The 14,745-nt window shown below is 42.1% G+C and overlaps 1 protein-coding gene across 1 annotated transcript in view; it reads right to left on the bottom strand.

Moving 5' to 3' along the window:
• The window catches only part of LOC128221398 (uncharacterized), a 22,698-nt gene extending 9,276 nt beyond the window's left edge, over positions 1-13,422 (bottom strand). Inside the window, exons 1-3 of the mRNA XM_052930011.1 lie at positions 13,294-13,422; positions 6,883-6,994; positions 4,108-4,235 (exon numbers count right to left, since the gene is read on the bottom strand). Coding sequence (XP_052785971.1) covers positions 4,108-4,235; positions 6,883-6,994; positions 13,294-13,354 — 301 coding nt within the window. The 5' untranslated portion in view covers positions 13,355-13,422. The remainder of the gene's footprint in view (positions 1-4,107; positions 4,236-6,882; positions 6,995-13,293) is intronic.
• Positions 13,423-14,745: the final 1,323 nt, after the last annotated feature.

The raw sequence follows: 14,745 nt of genomic DNA, 5'->3' as shown, positions 1-14,745 counted from the left end.
TACGAAGATGTAAACGCAACATCACGATGATGAAACACGACAATACGATGATGTAAACGGAACAAAACGATGATGAAAACACGACAGTACGAAGATGTAAACGCAACATCACGATGATGAAACACGACAATACGAAGATGTAAACGGAACAAAACGATGATGAAAACACGACAGTACGAAGATGTAAACGGAACAACACGATGATGAAAACACGACAATACGAAGATGTAAACGCAACATCACGATGATGAAACACGACAATACGATGATGTAAACGGAACAAAACGATGATGAAAACACGACAGTACGAAGATGTAAACGCAACATCACGATGATGAAACACGACAGTACGATGATGTAAACGGAACAAAACGATGATGAAAACACGACAGTACGAAGATGTAAACGGAACAACACGATGATGAAAACACGACAATACGAAGATGTAAACGGAACAAAACGATGATGAAAACACGACAATACGATGATGTAAACGGAACAAAACGATGATGAAAACACGACAATACGAAGATGTAAACGGAACAAAACGATGATGAAAACACGACAATACGAAGATGTAAACGCAACATCACGATGATGAAACACGACAATACGATGATGTAAACGCAACATCACGATGATGAAACACGACAATACGATGATGTAAACGCAACAACACGATGATGAAAACACGACAATACGATGATGTAAACGGAACAAAACGATGATGAAAACACGACAATACGATGATGTAAACGGAACAAAACGATGATGAAAACACGACAATACGAAGATGTAAACGCAACATCACGATGATGAAACACGACAATACGATGATGTAAACGCAACATCACGATGATGAAACACGACAATACGATGATGTAAACGCAACAACACGATGATGAAAACACGACAATACGATGATGTAAACGGAACAAAACGATGATGAAAACACGACAATACGAAGATGTAAACGCAACATCACGATGATGAAACACGACAATACGATGATGTAAACGGAACAAAACGATGATGAAAACACGACAGTACGAAGATGTAAACGCAACATCACGATGATGAAACAACGACAATACGAAGATGTAAACGGAACAAAACGATGATGAAAACACGACAATACGATGATGTAAACGGAACAAAACGATGATGAAACACGATAGTACGAAGATGTAAACGGAACAAAACGATGATGAAAACACGATAGTACGAAGATGTAAACGGAACAAAACGATGATGAAAACACGACAATACGATGATGTAAACGGAACAAAACGATGATGAAAACACGACAGTACGATGATGTAAACGCAACATCACGATGATGAAAACACGACAATACGAAGATGTAAACGGAACAAAACGATGATGAAAACACGACAATACGATGATGTAAACGGAACAAAACGATGATGAAAACACGACAGTACGAAGATGTAAACGCAACATCACGATGATGAAACAACGACAATACGAAGATGTAAACGGAACAAAACGATGATGAAAACACGACAATACGATGATGTAAACGGAACAAAACGATGATGAAAACACGACAATACGAAGATGTAAACGCAACATCACGATGATGAAACACGACAATACGATGATGTAAACGGAACAACACGATGATGAAAACACGACAATACGAAGATGTAAACGGAACAACACGATGATGAAAACACGACAATACGATGATGTAAACGGAACAACACGATGATGGAAACACGACAGTACGATGATGTAAACGGAACAAAACGATGATGAAAACACGACAATACGAAGATGTAAACGGAACAAAACGATGATGAAAACACGACAATACGAAGATGTAAACGGAACAAAACGATGATGAAAACACGACAGTACGAAGATGTAAACGGAACAAAACGATGATGAAACACGACAGTACGAAGATGTAAACGGAACAACACGATGATGAAACACGACAGTACGAAGATGTAAACGGAACAAAACGATGATGAAACACGACAGTACGAAGATGTAAACGGAACAACACGATGATGAAACACGACAGTACGAAGATGTAAACGGAACAACACGATGATGAAAACACGACAGTACGATGATGTAAACGGAACAACACGATGATGAAAACACGACAGTACGATGATGTAAACGGAACAAAACGATGATGAAAACGCGATAGTACGATGATGTAAACGCGATAGTACGATGATGTAAACGCGATAGTACGATGATGTAAACGCGATAGTACGATGATGTAAACGCAACATCACGATGATGAAAACACGACAGTACGATGATGTAAACGGAACAAAACGATGATGAAACAACGACAGTACGAAGATGTAAACGGAACAAAACGATGATGAAACACGACAGTACGAAGATGTAAACGGAACAACACGATGATGAAACACGACAGTACGAAGATGTAAACGGAACAAAACGATGATGAAACACGACAGTACGAAGATGTAAACGGAACAACACGATGATGAAACACGACAGTACGAAGATGTAAACGGAACAACACGATGATGAAACACGACAGTACGATGATGTAAACGGAACAACACGATGATGAAACACGACAGTACGATGATGTAAACGGAACAACACGATGATGAAACACGACAGTACGAAGATGTAAACGGAACAACACGATGATGAAAACACGACAGTACGATGATGTAAACGGAACAACACGATGATGAAACACGACAGTACGAAGATGTAAACGGAACAACACGATGATGAAACACGACAGTACGATGATGTAAACGGGACAACACGATGATGAAAACACGACAGTACGATGATGTAAACGGAACAAAACGATGATGAAAACGCGATAGTACGATGATGTAAACGGAACAAAACGATGATGAAAACGCGATAGTACGATGATGTAAACGCAACATCACGATGATGAAAACACGACAGTACGATGATGTAAACGGAACAACACGATGATGAAAACACGACAATACGATGATGTAAACGGAACAACACGATGATGAAAACACGACAATACGATGATGTAAACGGAACAAAACGATGATGAAAACACGACAGTACGATGATGTAAACGCAACATCACGATGATGAAAACACGACAATACGATGATGTAAACGGAACAACACGATGATGAAAACACGACAATACGATGATGTAAACGGAACAAAACGATGATGAAAACACGACAGTACGATGATGTAAACGGAACAACACGATGATGAAAACACGACAGTACGATGAAGTTAACGCAACAGCACGATGATGAAAACACGACAGTACGATGATGTAAACGGAACAGCACGATGATGAAAACACGACAGTACGATGATGTAAACGCAACAGCACGATGATGAAAACGCGGTAGTACAATGATGTTTATCGCATTATTACCGTCATATTATCGCGTTTTTATCATCGTACTGTCGCGTTTTATCCATCGTAGTTGCGTGACGTCGCGTTTTCATCATCGTACTTTCGAGTATCGCGTTTCAGATCAACACATTCACAGGCGTTGGCCCTAACGGCATTCCGTTATGGTTCATCATATGATATAACATTGGCAATGTGGTTTGAAGCAAGAATATTTTATTTTATAAGTTCATAATTTGAACTTGGACCAATATATATTGCTACATACAAAATATCAATGGTTTGAGCCTAACGGTGTCAGATAAGAAGATTTTTAAAGAAACTCTAAATCAGTCTTCATGAAACTTGTGAACCCCAGTGCTTGGCCAGTTCTTTCCCAGGGGACATAATTTGAACGAACTTGGTAGGGATCTATCATATCTTCAAACCATTTATCAATGGTCTGCGGCTTGTGGTTTGAGACAAGAAGATTGCTCATATATACATGTGCTGGAAATTGTGATACCCTGGGTTGCGCGAGCTTTATCCCGAAGGTCATAATTTGAATGAGCTTGTTTGAGAACTACTTAATGATGCTACATACAAAATATCAAGGGTCTTGGCCTAGTGTGTCCAGAAAAAAATATTTTCGAATATATCCCTTTATATCATCCTGTAAATCAGGTCCTCTTAAAACATACCCTGTTGTCAAAATGTATATTTTAGATTTAACATACCTGTCAGAGTACAAGTATACACGGTTATATTCAAACACCGACACTCCGTTGAAAACGGCAGCTCAGGAGGACTTGTTTTACAGATGCCGTTGACGTAACCAATAGAGATGACCATTCGACCTTGGTTCCTACGGATAAAATGTTGTTTGTTTATATTTTGAATAAAATGAGGTTGGCGGTATGAACGCTTGAAAACGTCACTGATTTTTAAGCATGTAGTACAGTAGTGTCTACAGTATGCAGTACCTTTCCTTTTAAGCATATATTAACGTGGTTTCTTAAGCATAATTTACTATTTTTTCCAGAAATATCTTAATATACGAAATGAGCATGTTTTTGTTTCAAAAAAGTCAGAACTACATCAACAATGATATGTAGCTTTGAGGTTATTGCCGTTATTTTAAGATTTTTTTTTGCATTTTCGTAGCCATGAAATAAATTAAATCACCTATTGTTTCATTTCTTATTGAATATTTGAAAATAAAGCATCAAGCACCCACAATACAGTGTTGATTATGTTCTTGTTTTTCAGTCACAAAAACAAAGTTATATTGTGAACAGACTTTTCCGAAAACGATGAAAATGTGTTTTATCCAAAATCATATCAAATCTTCTTTTGTTGGTAACCATTTAAAATTTCAGGTGCGATAGGAAGGGAATAGCCCTATGATTTCGGGTAAGGGGAGTTTGCATGTACCAGGTTATGCCCTAGCTTTTCTGCTCCGGAGAAGAGTCATATGTATCAGGTTGCGCCTTAAAGATACGGTTTCAAGGGGAAGGGACGCATTTGCCAGGTTCCGCACTAGGTCTTCAATTTCGAGGGGGCTGTATGCACGTGCCAGGTTTCTCCCTAGGGATCCTGTTCCGAGGGGAAAGGACGCGTTTGCCAGGTTGCGCCCTGGGGATTCGGTTCAGATAGGAAGGGACGCGTTTGCCAGGTTGTGCCCTAGGGATTCGGTTCAGAGGGGAAGGGACGCATGCGCCAGGTTGCGCCCTAAGGATTTCGTTTTGAGGAGAAGGGACGCATTTGCCTGGTTGTACCCAAGGGATTCAGTTTCGAGGGGAAGGGACGCGTTTGCCAGGTTGCGCCCTAGGGATTCGGTTTAAGAGGGAAAGGGACGCATGCGCCAGGTTGCGCCCTATGGATTTGGTTTCGAGGGGAAGAAACACATTTGTCAGATTGCACTCAAGGGATTCGCTTTACGAGGGGAAGGCGCCCTAGGTGTTCTGTTCCGTGAGAAGGGATGCATGTGCCAGGTTTCACCCGTAGATTTCGGGTCGAAGAGAAGGGTAGCATGTGCCAGGTTCTGCCCTAGAGTTTCGGGTTTGATGAGAAGGAACGCATGTGCCAGGCTGCACCCTTAAATATCGGGTCGAGGCGAAGGGACACGTATGCCAGATTGTGCGCGAAGATTTCGGATCGAGGGGAAGGGACAAATGTGCCAGGTTGCGCCATAGGTTTTCGGTTTAGAGGGGAAGGGGTGCATGTGCCAGGTTCCGCCATTGGTTTCTGATTCGGATAGAAATTGGGACCCGTGCAAGAAAGTATCCTATTAGTTCTGATTGGAAGTGGGGCATGTGCAGGTTGCATTATAGGTTATCAGTACAGAGGAAAATTGGCGCTCATAGCAGATTTGACATTAGGTTTTTACTTTTTAGTAAGGAGGGGAAGTGGCGCGTGTGTGCGTGAACAAGCCTGCATTCTAGTGTTTCAGTACGGAGGGGAAGTGGCGCATGTGGCAGATTGCACCCTAGATTTTCAGAACGGATGGGAAGCGGCGAGTAAGGCAGGTTGCACTTTAGGTTTTTCAGGACTGAATGAAAATGGCGCATGTGGAAAATTACACCCTAGTTTTTTTTTCAATACGAAGGGGAAGTGGTGATTGTGGCAGATTCCATTCTAGTTTTTTTCCGGTACTGAGGGGAAGATGCGCGTATTCAAGCTTTCACCCTAGGTTTTTCAGTACGGATGGGAAGTGGCGCGCGTGGCAGATTGCACCCTAGGTTCTTCAGTACGGAAGGGAAGTGGCGCACGTGCCAACTTGCACTCTAAGCTTTATCAGAACGGAGGGTAATTGTCCCATGTGCCAGCTTTCACCCTATGTTTTTATCAGTACGGAGGGAAAGTGGCCCACGTGCCAACTTGCACCTTAAGATTTATCAGTACGGAGGGGAACTGCCGCATGTGCCAGCTTGCACCCTATGTTTTTATCAGTACGGAGGGGAAGTGGCGCACGTGCCAGCTTGGACCCTAGGCTTTATCAGCACGGAGGGGGAACTGCCGCATGTGCCAGCTTGCACCCTATGTTATTTATCAGTACGGAGGGGAAGTTGCGCACGTGCCAGCTTGGACCCTAGGATTTATCAGTACGGAGGGGAACTGCCCCATGTGCTAGCTTTCACCCTATGTTTTTATCAGTACGGAGGGGAAGTGGCGCACGAACCAGCTTGGACCCTAGGCTTTATCAGTACGGAGGGGAAGTGGCGCACGTGCCAGTCTGGACCCTAAGCTTTATCAGTATGGAGGGGAAGTGGCGCACGTGCCAGCTTGGACCCTAGGCTTTATCAGTACGGAGGGGAAGTGGCGCACATGCCAGCTTGGACCCTAAGCTTTATCAGTACGGAGGGGAACTGCCGCATGTGCCGGCTTTCACCCTAGGTTTCATCAGTACGGAGGGGAAGTGGTGCGTGTGGCAGATTGCATCCCTTCTATCGAAACTTGCTGTATCCACCTCTACGTTGTGAGAGCGATATAAAAAGAACATAAAGACGTACCTGTACCAGCCAACTGAGCGTGCCGTACCCCCGTAAATGTTACAAGTCAGTATGATTGTCTTATTTTCAGCTATCTCAGTCGCAATTAGGATCGGTTTTGGTGTTTCCAAACCTGAAAAACATTTTTCACCGAACTGTCACCGCAGCAGACTTAACCACAACCCATGTTGGACAGCATATATGAACACATTTCAGACAAATCTAAACGACACTCTATTGTGGACAAGCTCACCAAGTTTTATACAATTGCCTTTAGAGATCTTTGAATAAGAAATCATGTTCAATGCCAATATGGACATTTAAAATTAATTTAAAATATGGACAGTCTCGAAATAAACAGTATGTATTCATTATGGTTGTTACAGGCAGTCAGCATAGAAGATACTAAGTTTCCAAGTACATGGTAAGTGATAAATGATGATAAATAGTTCATTTAAACTAATGCTGACCTCCTTTAGTTTAAACTTATTTATTTTTACAACGCTTCGGAAAGAAATGTCTGCAAAATTATATTAATCAGTCTTGTTGGCAAGATGTTGGTCGAGCGTGTTGTTTTGTGGTGTTTTGGGAAACTGGAAAATCCGGAGTAAACCCACTTGTCCGGCTTGCTAACCACGACACACCACATTCGCATTCTGTCCCCTTATATAAATTGTATAATCAATTTAGTGTGGGGGAGTAACCGGAGTAAACCCACTTGTCCGGCTTGCTAACCACGACACACCACACTCGCATACTGTCCCCTTATATAAATTGTATAATCAATATAGTGTGGGGGAGTAACCGGAGTAAACCCACTTGTCCGGCATGCTAGCCACGACACACCACACTCGAATTCTGTCCCCTTATATAAATTGTATAATCAATATAGTGTGGGAGAGTAACCGGAGTAAACCCACTTGTCCGGCTTGCTAACCACGACACACCACACTCGCATTCTGTCCCCTTATATAAATTGTATAATCAATTTAGTGTGGGAGAGTAACCGTAGTAAACCCACTTGTCCGGCTTGCTAACCACGACACACCACACTCGCATTCTGTCCCCTTATATAAATTGTATAATCAATATAGTGTGGGAGAGTAACCGGAGTAAACCCACTTGTCCGGCTTGCTAACCACGACACACCACACTCGCATTCTGTCCCCTTATATAAATTGTATAATCAATATAGTGTGGGGGAGTAACCGGAGTAAACCCACTTGTCCGGCTTGCTAACCACGACACACCACACTCGCATTCTGTCCCCTTATATAAATTGTATAATCAATTTAGTGTGGGGGAGTAACCGGAGTAAACCCACTTGTCCGGCATGCTAACCACGACACACCACACTCGCATTCTGGCCCCTTATATACATTGTATAATCAATATAGTGTGGGGGAGTAACCGGAGTAAACCCACTTGTCCGGCATGCTAACCACGACACACCACACTCGCATTCTGGCCCCTTATATAAATTGTATAATCAATTTAGTGTGGGGGAGTAACCGGAGTAAACCCACTTGTCCGGCATGCTAGCCACGACACACCACACTCGAATTCTGTCCCCTTATATAAATTGTATAATCAATATAGTGTGGGAGAGTAACCGGAGTAAACCCACTAGTCCGGCTTGCTAACCACGACACACCACACTCGCATTATGTCCCCTTATATAAATTGTATAATCAATATAGTGTGGGAGAGTATCCGGAGTAAACCCACTTGTCCGGCTTGCTAACCACGACACACCACACTCGCATTCTGTCCCCTTATATACATTGTATAATCAATATAGTGTGGGGGAGTAACCGGAGTAAACCCACTTGTCCGGCATGCTAACCACGACACACCACACTCGCATTCTGGCCCCTTATATACATTGTATAATCAATATAGTGTGGGGGAGTAACCGGAGTAAACCCACTTGTCCGGCATGCTAGCCACGACACACCACACTCGAATTCTGTCCCCTTATATAAATTGTATAATCAATATAGTGTGGGAGAGTAACCGGAGTAAACCCACTAGTCCGGCTTGCTAACCACGACACACCACACTCGCATTCTGTCCCCTTATATGAATTGTATAATCAATATAGTGTGTGGGAGTAACCGGAGTAAACCCACTTGTCCGGCTTGCTAACCACGACACACCACACTCGCATTCTGTCCCCTTATATAAATTGTATAATCAATATAGTGTGGGAGAGTAACCGGAGTAAACCCACTTGTCCGGCTTGCTAACCACGACACACCACACTCGCATACTGGTCCCTTATATAAATTGTATAATCAATATAGTGTGGGAGAGTAACCGGAGTAAACCCACTTGTCCGGCATGCTAACCACGACACACCACACTCGCATTCTGTCCCCTTATATAAATTGTATAATCAATATAGTGTGGGAGAGTAACCGGAGTAAACCCACTTGTCCGGCTTGCTAACCACGACACACCACACTCGCATTCTGTCCCCTTATATAAATTGTATAATCAATATAGTGTGGGAGAGTAACCGGAGTAAACCCACTTGTCCGGCTTGCTAACCACGACACACCACACTCGCATACTGTCCCCTTATATAAATTGTATAATCAATATAGTGTGGGAGAGTAACCGGAGTAAACCCACTTGTCCGGCTTGCTAACCACGACACACCACACTCGCATTCTGGACCCTTATATACATTGTATAATCAATATAGTGTGGGGGAGTAACCGGAGTAAACCCACTTGTCCGGCTTGCTAACCACGACACACCACACTCGCATTCTGTCCCCTTATATAAATTGTATAATCAATATAGTGTGGGGGAGTAACCGGAGTAAACCCACTTGTCCGGCTTGCTAACCACGACACACCACACTCGCATTATGTCCCCTTATATACATTGTATAATCAATATAGTGTGGGGGAGTAACCGGAGTAAACCCACTAGTCCGGCTTGCTAACCACGACACACCACACTCGCATTATGTCCCCTTATATAAATTGTATAATCAATATAGTGTGGGAGAGTATCCGGAGTAAACCCACTTGTCCGGCTTGCTAACCACGACACACCACACTCGCATTCTGTCCCCTTATATAAATTGTATAATCAATATAGTGTGGGGGAGTAACCGGAGTAAACCCACTTGTCCGGCATGCTAACCACGACACACCACACTCGCATTCTGGCCCCTTATATACATTGTATAATCAATATAGTGTGGGGGAGTACCCGGAGTAAACCCACTTGTCCGGCATGCTAGCCACGACACACCACACTCGCATTCTGGACCCTTATATACATTGTATAATCAATATAGTGTGGGGGAGTAACCGGAGTAAACCCACTTGTCCGGCATGCTAGCCACGACACACCACACTCGCATTCTGGCCCCTTATATACATTGTATAATCAATATAGTGTGGGGGAGTAACCGGAGTAAACCCACTTGTCCGGCATGCTAGCCACGACACACCACACTCGCATTCTGGCCCCTTATATACATTGTATAATCAATATAGTGTGGGGGAGTATCCGGAGTAAACCCACTTGTCCGGCATGCTAGCCACGACACACCACACTCGCATTCTGGACCCTTATATAAATTGTATAATCAATATAGTGTGGGGGAGTAACCGGAGTAAACCCACTTGTCCGGCATGCTAACCACGACACACCACACTCGCATTCTGGCCCCTTATATACATTGTATAATCAATATAGTGTGGGGGAGTATCCGGAGTAAACCCACTTGTCCGGCTTGCTAACCACGACACACCACACTCGCATTCTGGCCCCTTATATACATTGTATAATCAATATAGTGTGGGGGAGTAACCGGAGTAAACCCACTTGTCCGGCTTGCTAACCACGACACACCACACTCGCATTCTGGCCCCTTATATACATTGTATAATCAATACAGTGTGGGGGAGTAACCGGAATAAACCCACTTGTCCGGCATGCTAACCACGACACACCACACTCGCATTCTGTCCCCTTATATAAATTGTATAATCAATTTAGTGTGGGGTAGTAACCGGAGTAAACCCACTTGTCCGGCTTGCTAACCACGACACACCACACTCGCATACTGTCCCCTTATATAAATTGTATAATCAATATAGTGTGGGAGAGTAACCGGAGTAAACCCACTTGTCCGGCTTGCTAACCACGACACACCACACTCGCATACTGTCCCCTTATATAAATTGTATAATCAATATAGTGTGGGAGAGTAACCGGAGTAAACCCACTTGTCCGGCTTGCTAACCACGACACACCACACTCGCATACTGTCCCCTTATATACATTGTATAATCAATATAGTGTGGGGGAGTAACCGGAGTAAACCCACTTGTCCGGCTTGCTAACCACGACACACCACACTCGCATTCTGGCCCCTTATATACATTGTATAATCAATACAGTGTGGGGGAGTAACCGGAATAAACCCACTTGTCCGGCATGCTAACCACGACACACCACACTCGCATTCTGTCCCCTTATATAAATTGTATAATCAATTTAGTGTGGGGTAGTAACCGGAGTAAACCCACTTGTCCGGCTTGCTAACCACGACACACCACACTCGCATACTGTCCCCTTATATAAATTGTATAATCAATATAGTGTGGGAGAGTAACCGGAGTAAACCCACTTGTCCGGCTTGCTAACCACGACACACCACACTCGCATACTGTCCCCTTATATAAATTGTATAATCAATATAGTGTGGGAGAGTAACCGGAGTAAACCCACTTGTCCGGCTTGCTAACCACGACACACCACACTCGAATTCTGTCCCCTTATATAAATTGTATAATCAATATAGTGTGGGGGAGTAACCGGAGTAAACCCACTTGTCCGGCTTGCTAACCACGACACACCACACTCGCATTCTGGCCCCTTATATACATTGTATAATCAATATAGTGTGGGGGAGTAACCGGAGTAAACCCACTTGTCCGGCTTGCTAACCACGACACACCACACTCGCATACTGTCCCCTTATATAAATTGTATAATCAATATAGTGTGGGAGAGTAACCGGAGTAAACCCACTTGTCCGGCTTGCTAACCACGACACACCACACTCGCATTCTGGCCCCTTATATAAATTGTATAATCAATATAGTGTGGGAGAGTAACCGGAGTAAACCCACTTGTCCGGCTTGCTAACCACGACACACCACATTCGCATTCTGTCCCCTTATATAAATTGTATAATCAATATAGTGTGGGAGAGTAACCGGAGTAAACCCACTTGTCCGGCTTGCTAACCACGACACACCACACTCGCATTCTGGCCCCTTATATAAATTGTATAATCAATATAGTGTGGGGGAGTAACCGGAGTAAACCCACTTGTCCGGCATGCTAGCCACGACACACCACACTCGCATTCTGTCCCCTTATATAAATTGTATAATCAATATAGTGTGGGGGAGTAACCGGAGTAAACCCACTTGTCCGGCTTGCTAACCACGACACACCACACTCGCATACTGGTCCCTTATATAAATTGTATAATCAATTTAGTGTGGGGTAGTAACCGGAGTAAACCCACTTGTCCGGCATGCTAACCACGACACACCACACTCGCATTCTGTCCCCTTATATACATTGTATAATCAATTTAGTGTGGGAGAGTAACCGGAGTAAACCCACTTGTCCGGCTTGCTAACCACGACACACCACAATCGCATTCTGGCCCCTTATATACATTGTATAATCAATTTAGTGTGGGAGAGTAACCGGAGTAAACCCACTTGTCCGGCTTGCTAACCACGACACACCACATTCGCATTCTGTCCCCTTATATAAATTGTATAATCAATTTAGTGTGGGGGAGTAACCGGAGTAAACCCACTTGTCCGGCTTGCTAACCACGACACACCACACTCGCATTCTGTCCCCTTATATAAATTGTATAATCAATTTAGTGTGGGAGAGTAACCGGAGTAAACCCACTTGTCCGGCTTGCTAACCACGACACACCACACTCGCATTCTGTCCCCTTATATACATTGTATAATCAATATAGTGTGGGAGAGTAACCGGAGTAAACCCACTTGTCCGGCATGCTAACCACGACACACCACACTCGCATTCTGTCCCCTTATATACATTGTATAATCAATATAGTGTGGGAGAGTAACCGGAGTAAACCCACTTGTCCGGCATGATAATCACAAACCACACTCGAATTCTGTCCCCTTTTAGCATTATTATAATCAACTTTACACCTTTATTTAAGAAACTTTATTGTCGTGTTATACGTTTTCACCCGTGTAAGTGATTACCATGATAATCTAATAAAAGAAAATTATTTACAAGCAATACTTTTATTCTATTATATGCGAAGCACACAATAATACAATACCCTTAGAAGAGAAAGTGAGTCGGAACCAAAGTATATATATATAATCGTACCTTTGACAAAGTGGAACGCATAAAAAAGATAAATACACGCAAAATTCCAACAAAGCGCCATTTTGTTTAATCAATAATGAAACTTTTAGTATATGACAAAATCCAGATACATTATACGATTCCGAAACTGGAACTAGCCTTTTTTAATTGTTCTCTTTCCGGTTCAATTGTATCACATATTTCAAAGTGAGTCAATTCTTTATGACATTGTAAAACCACCGGACAATGAATGAGCATTTCCGTCCTTTGACCGTGACAGGCTCGAGGAAATAAAAGCAATAAACGCAAAACTTAACTTGGTGTTTACAAACTGCTATTCTGTATTATTGTTTTGCTCATTTAAAAACATATTCAATGTTGTGTTCAATAAATGTGTTTATATTGAGCAGATTTGGATAAAACTAACACTACCTATATTCGCACTTTATTTTCTGTACGATAATATTTTCATTTATTTTGCATGAACCGGTCGACCAGTCTAGACAAAGTTTCCCACACCTAGGTGGGTCATGCATATGTAAAATATTCGATTATTTCGCATGCACCGGTCGACCAATCTAGAAAAAGTTTCCCACACCTAGGTGGGTCATGCATATATGTAAAACATTCGATTATTTCTTATGAACCGGTCGACCAGTCTAGACGGAGTCTAGTCCATCTGTCCTTAAATAAACGCAACCCCACACCCGTATCTTCGGTTTGTGCCTGCGAAGTAATATTGTAAGGGCCGGATTTAGAACATCCACTCTCACTCACATTCCAACCGCATTCACGTAAGAGGCACTCTAGTGATCACTTGAAGTGGTACAAGGGCAGTGACACTCAAGTGATCTGTTCGTATTCACACGCCTCGTTTACACTTTACTTCATCAAGTGACCAATACAGTACAAGTACATGTATGTATTCATGCTTATATCGGTCATACATTATGCAATGTAAACATATGTTTATTTGAGATTTGAATACTAAATTGTTAAAAATGGCGACAAACAAACGACAATAATTATTGCTCTGAAACTGAAATTAACATTTTGAAACAATTGGTTGATAAATCGTAAACTTTCTGGATTGTATTTAACTGGTGCAAAATGCAATAAAATGCACGTTTTTTGTTGTTGTTTTGTAGCCGTTTTCCTTTGTATCACGTGATTTAAATATGTGTTCCTTTATAATCTTGCTTTAGTAGTCTGCAAACAGCGGTCTTAGCATTTAAACATAAAAGATGAAATTTGAAAACCCTTCATAAAAATTAGCACAGGGATAGAATTAGAATCTACTTCCGATGCTCCAGAAATGTACGGAAAATTGGATGATATTAAAAAAAAAAAAAAAAAAAAAAATAATAATAATAATAATAATAATAATAAATAAATAAATAATAAATAAATAAATAATAAAAATGACTATAATAATAATAATAATAATAATAATAATTATTATTATTATTATAA

Source organism: Mya arenaria, chromosome 16, assembly GCF_026914265.1.
Source record: "Mya arenaria isolate MELC-2E11 chromosome 16, ASM2691426v1".
Classification (NCBI taxonomy): domain Eukaryota; kingdom Metazoa; phylum Mollusca; class Bivalvia; order Myida; family Myidae; genus Mya; species Mya arenaria.
Note: the sequence above shows the minus strand (reverse complement) of the source record. Positions and strands in the feature narration are given on the sequence as shown.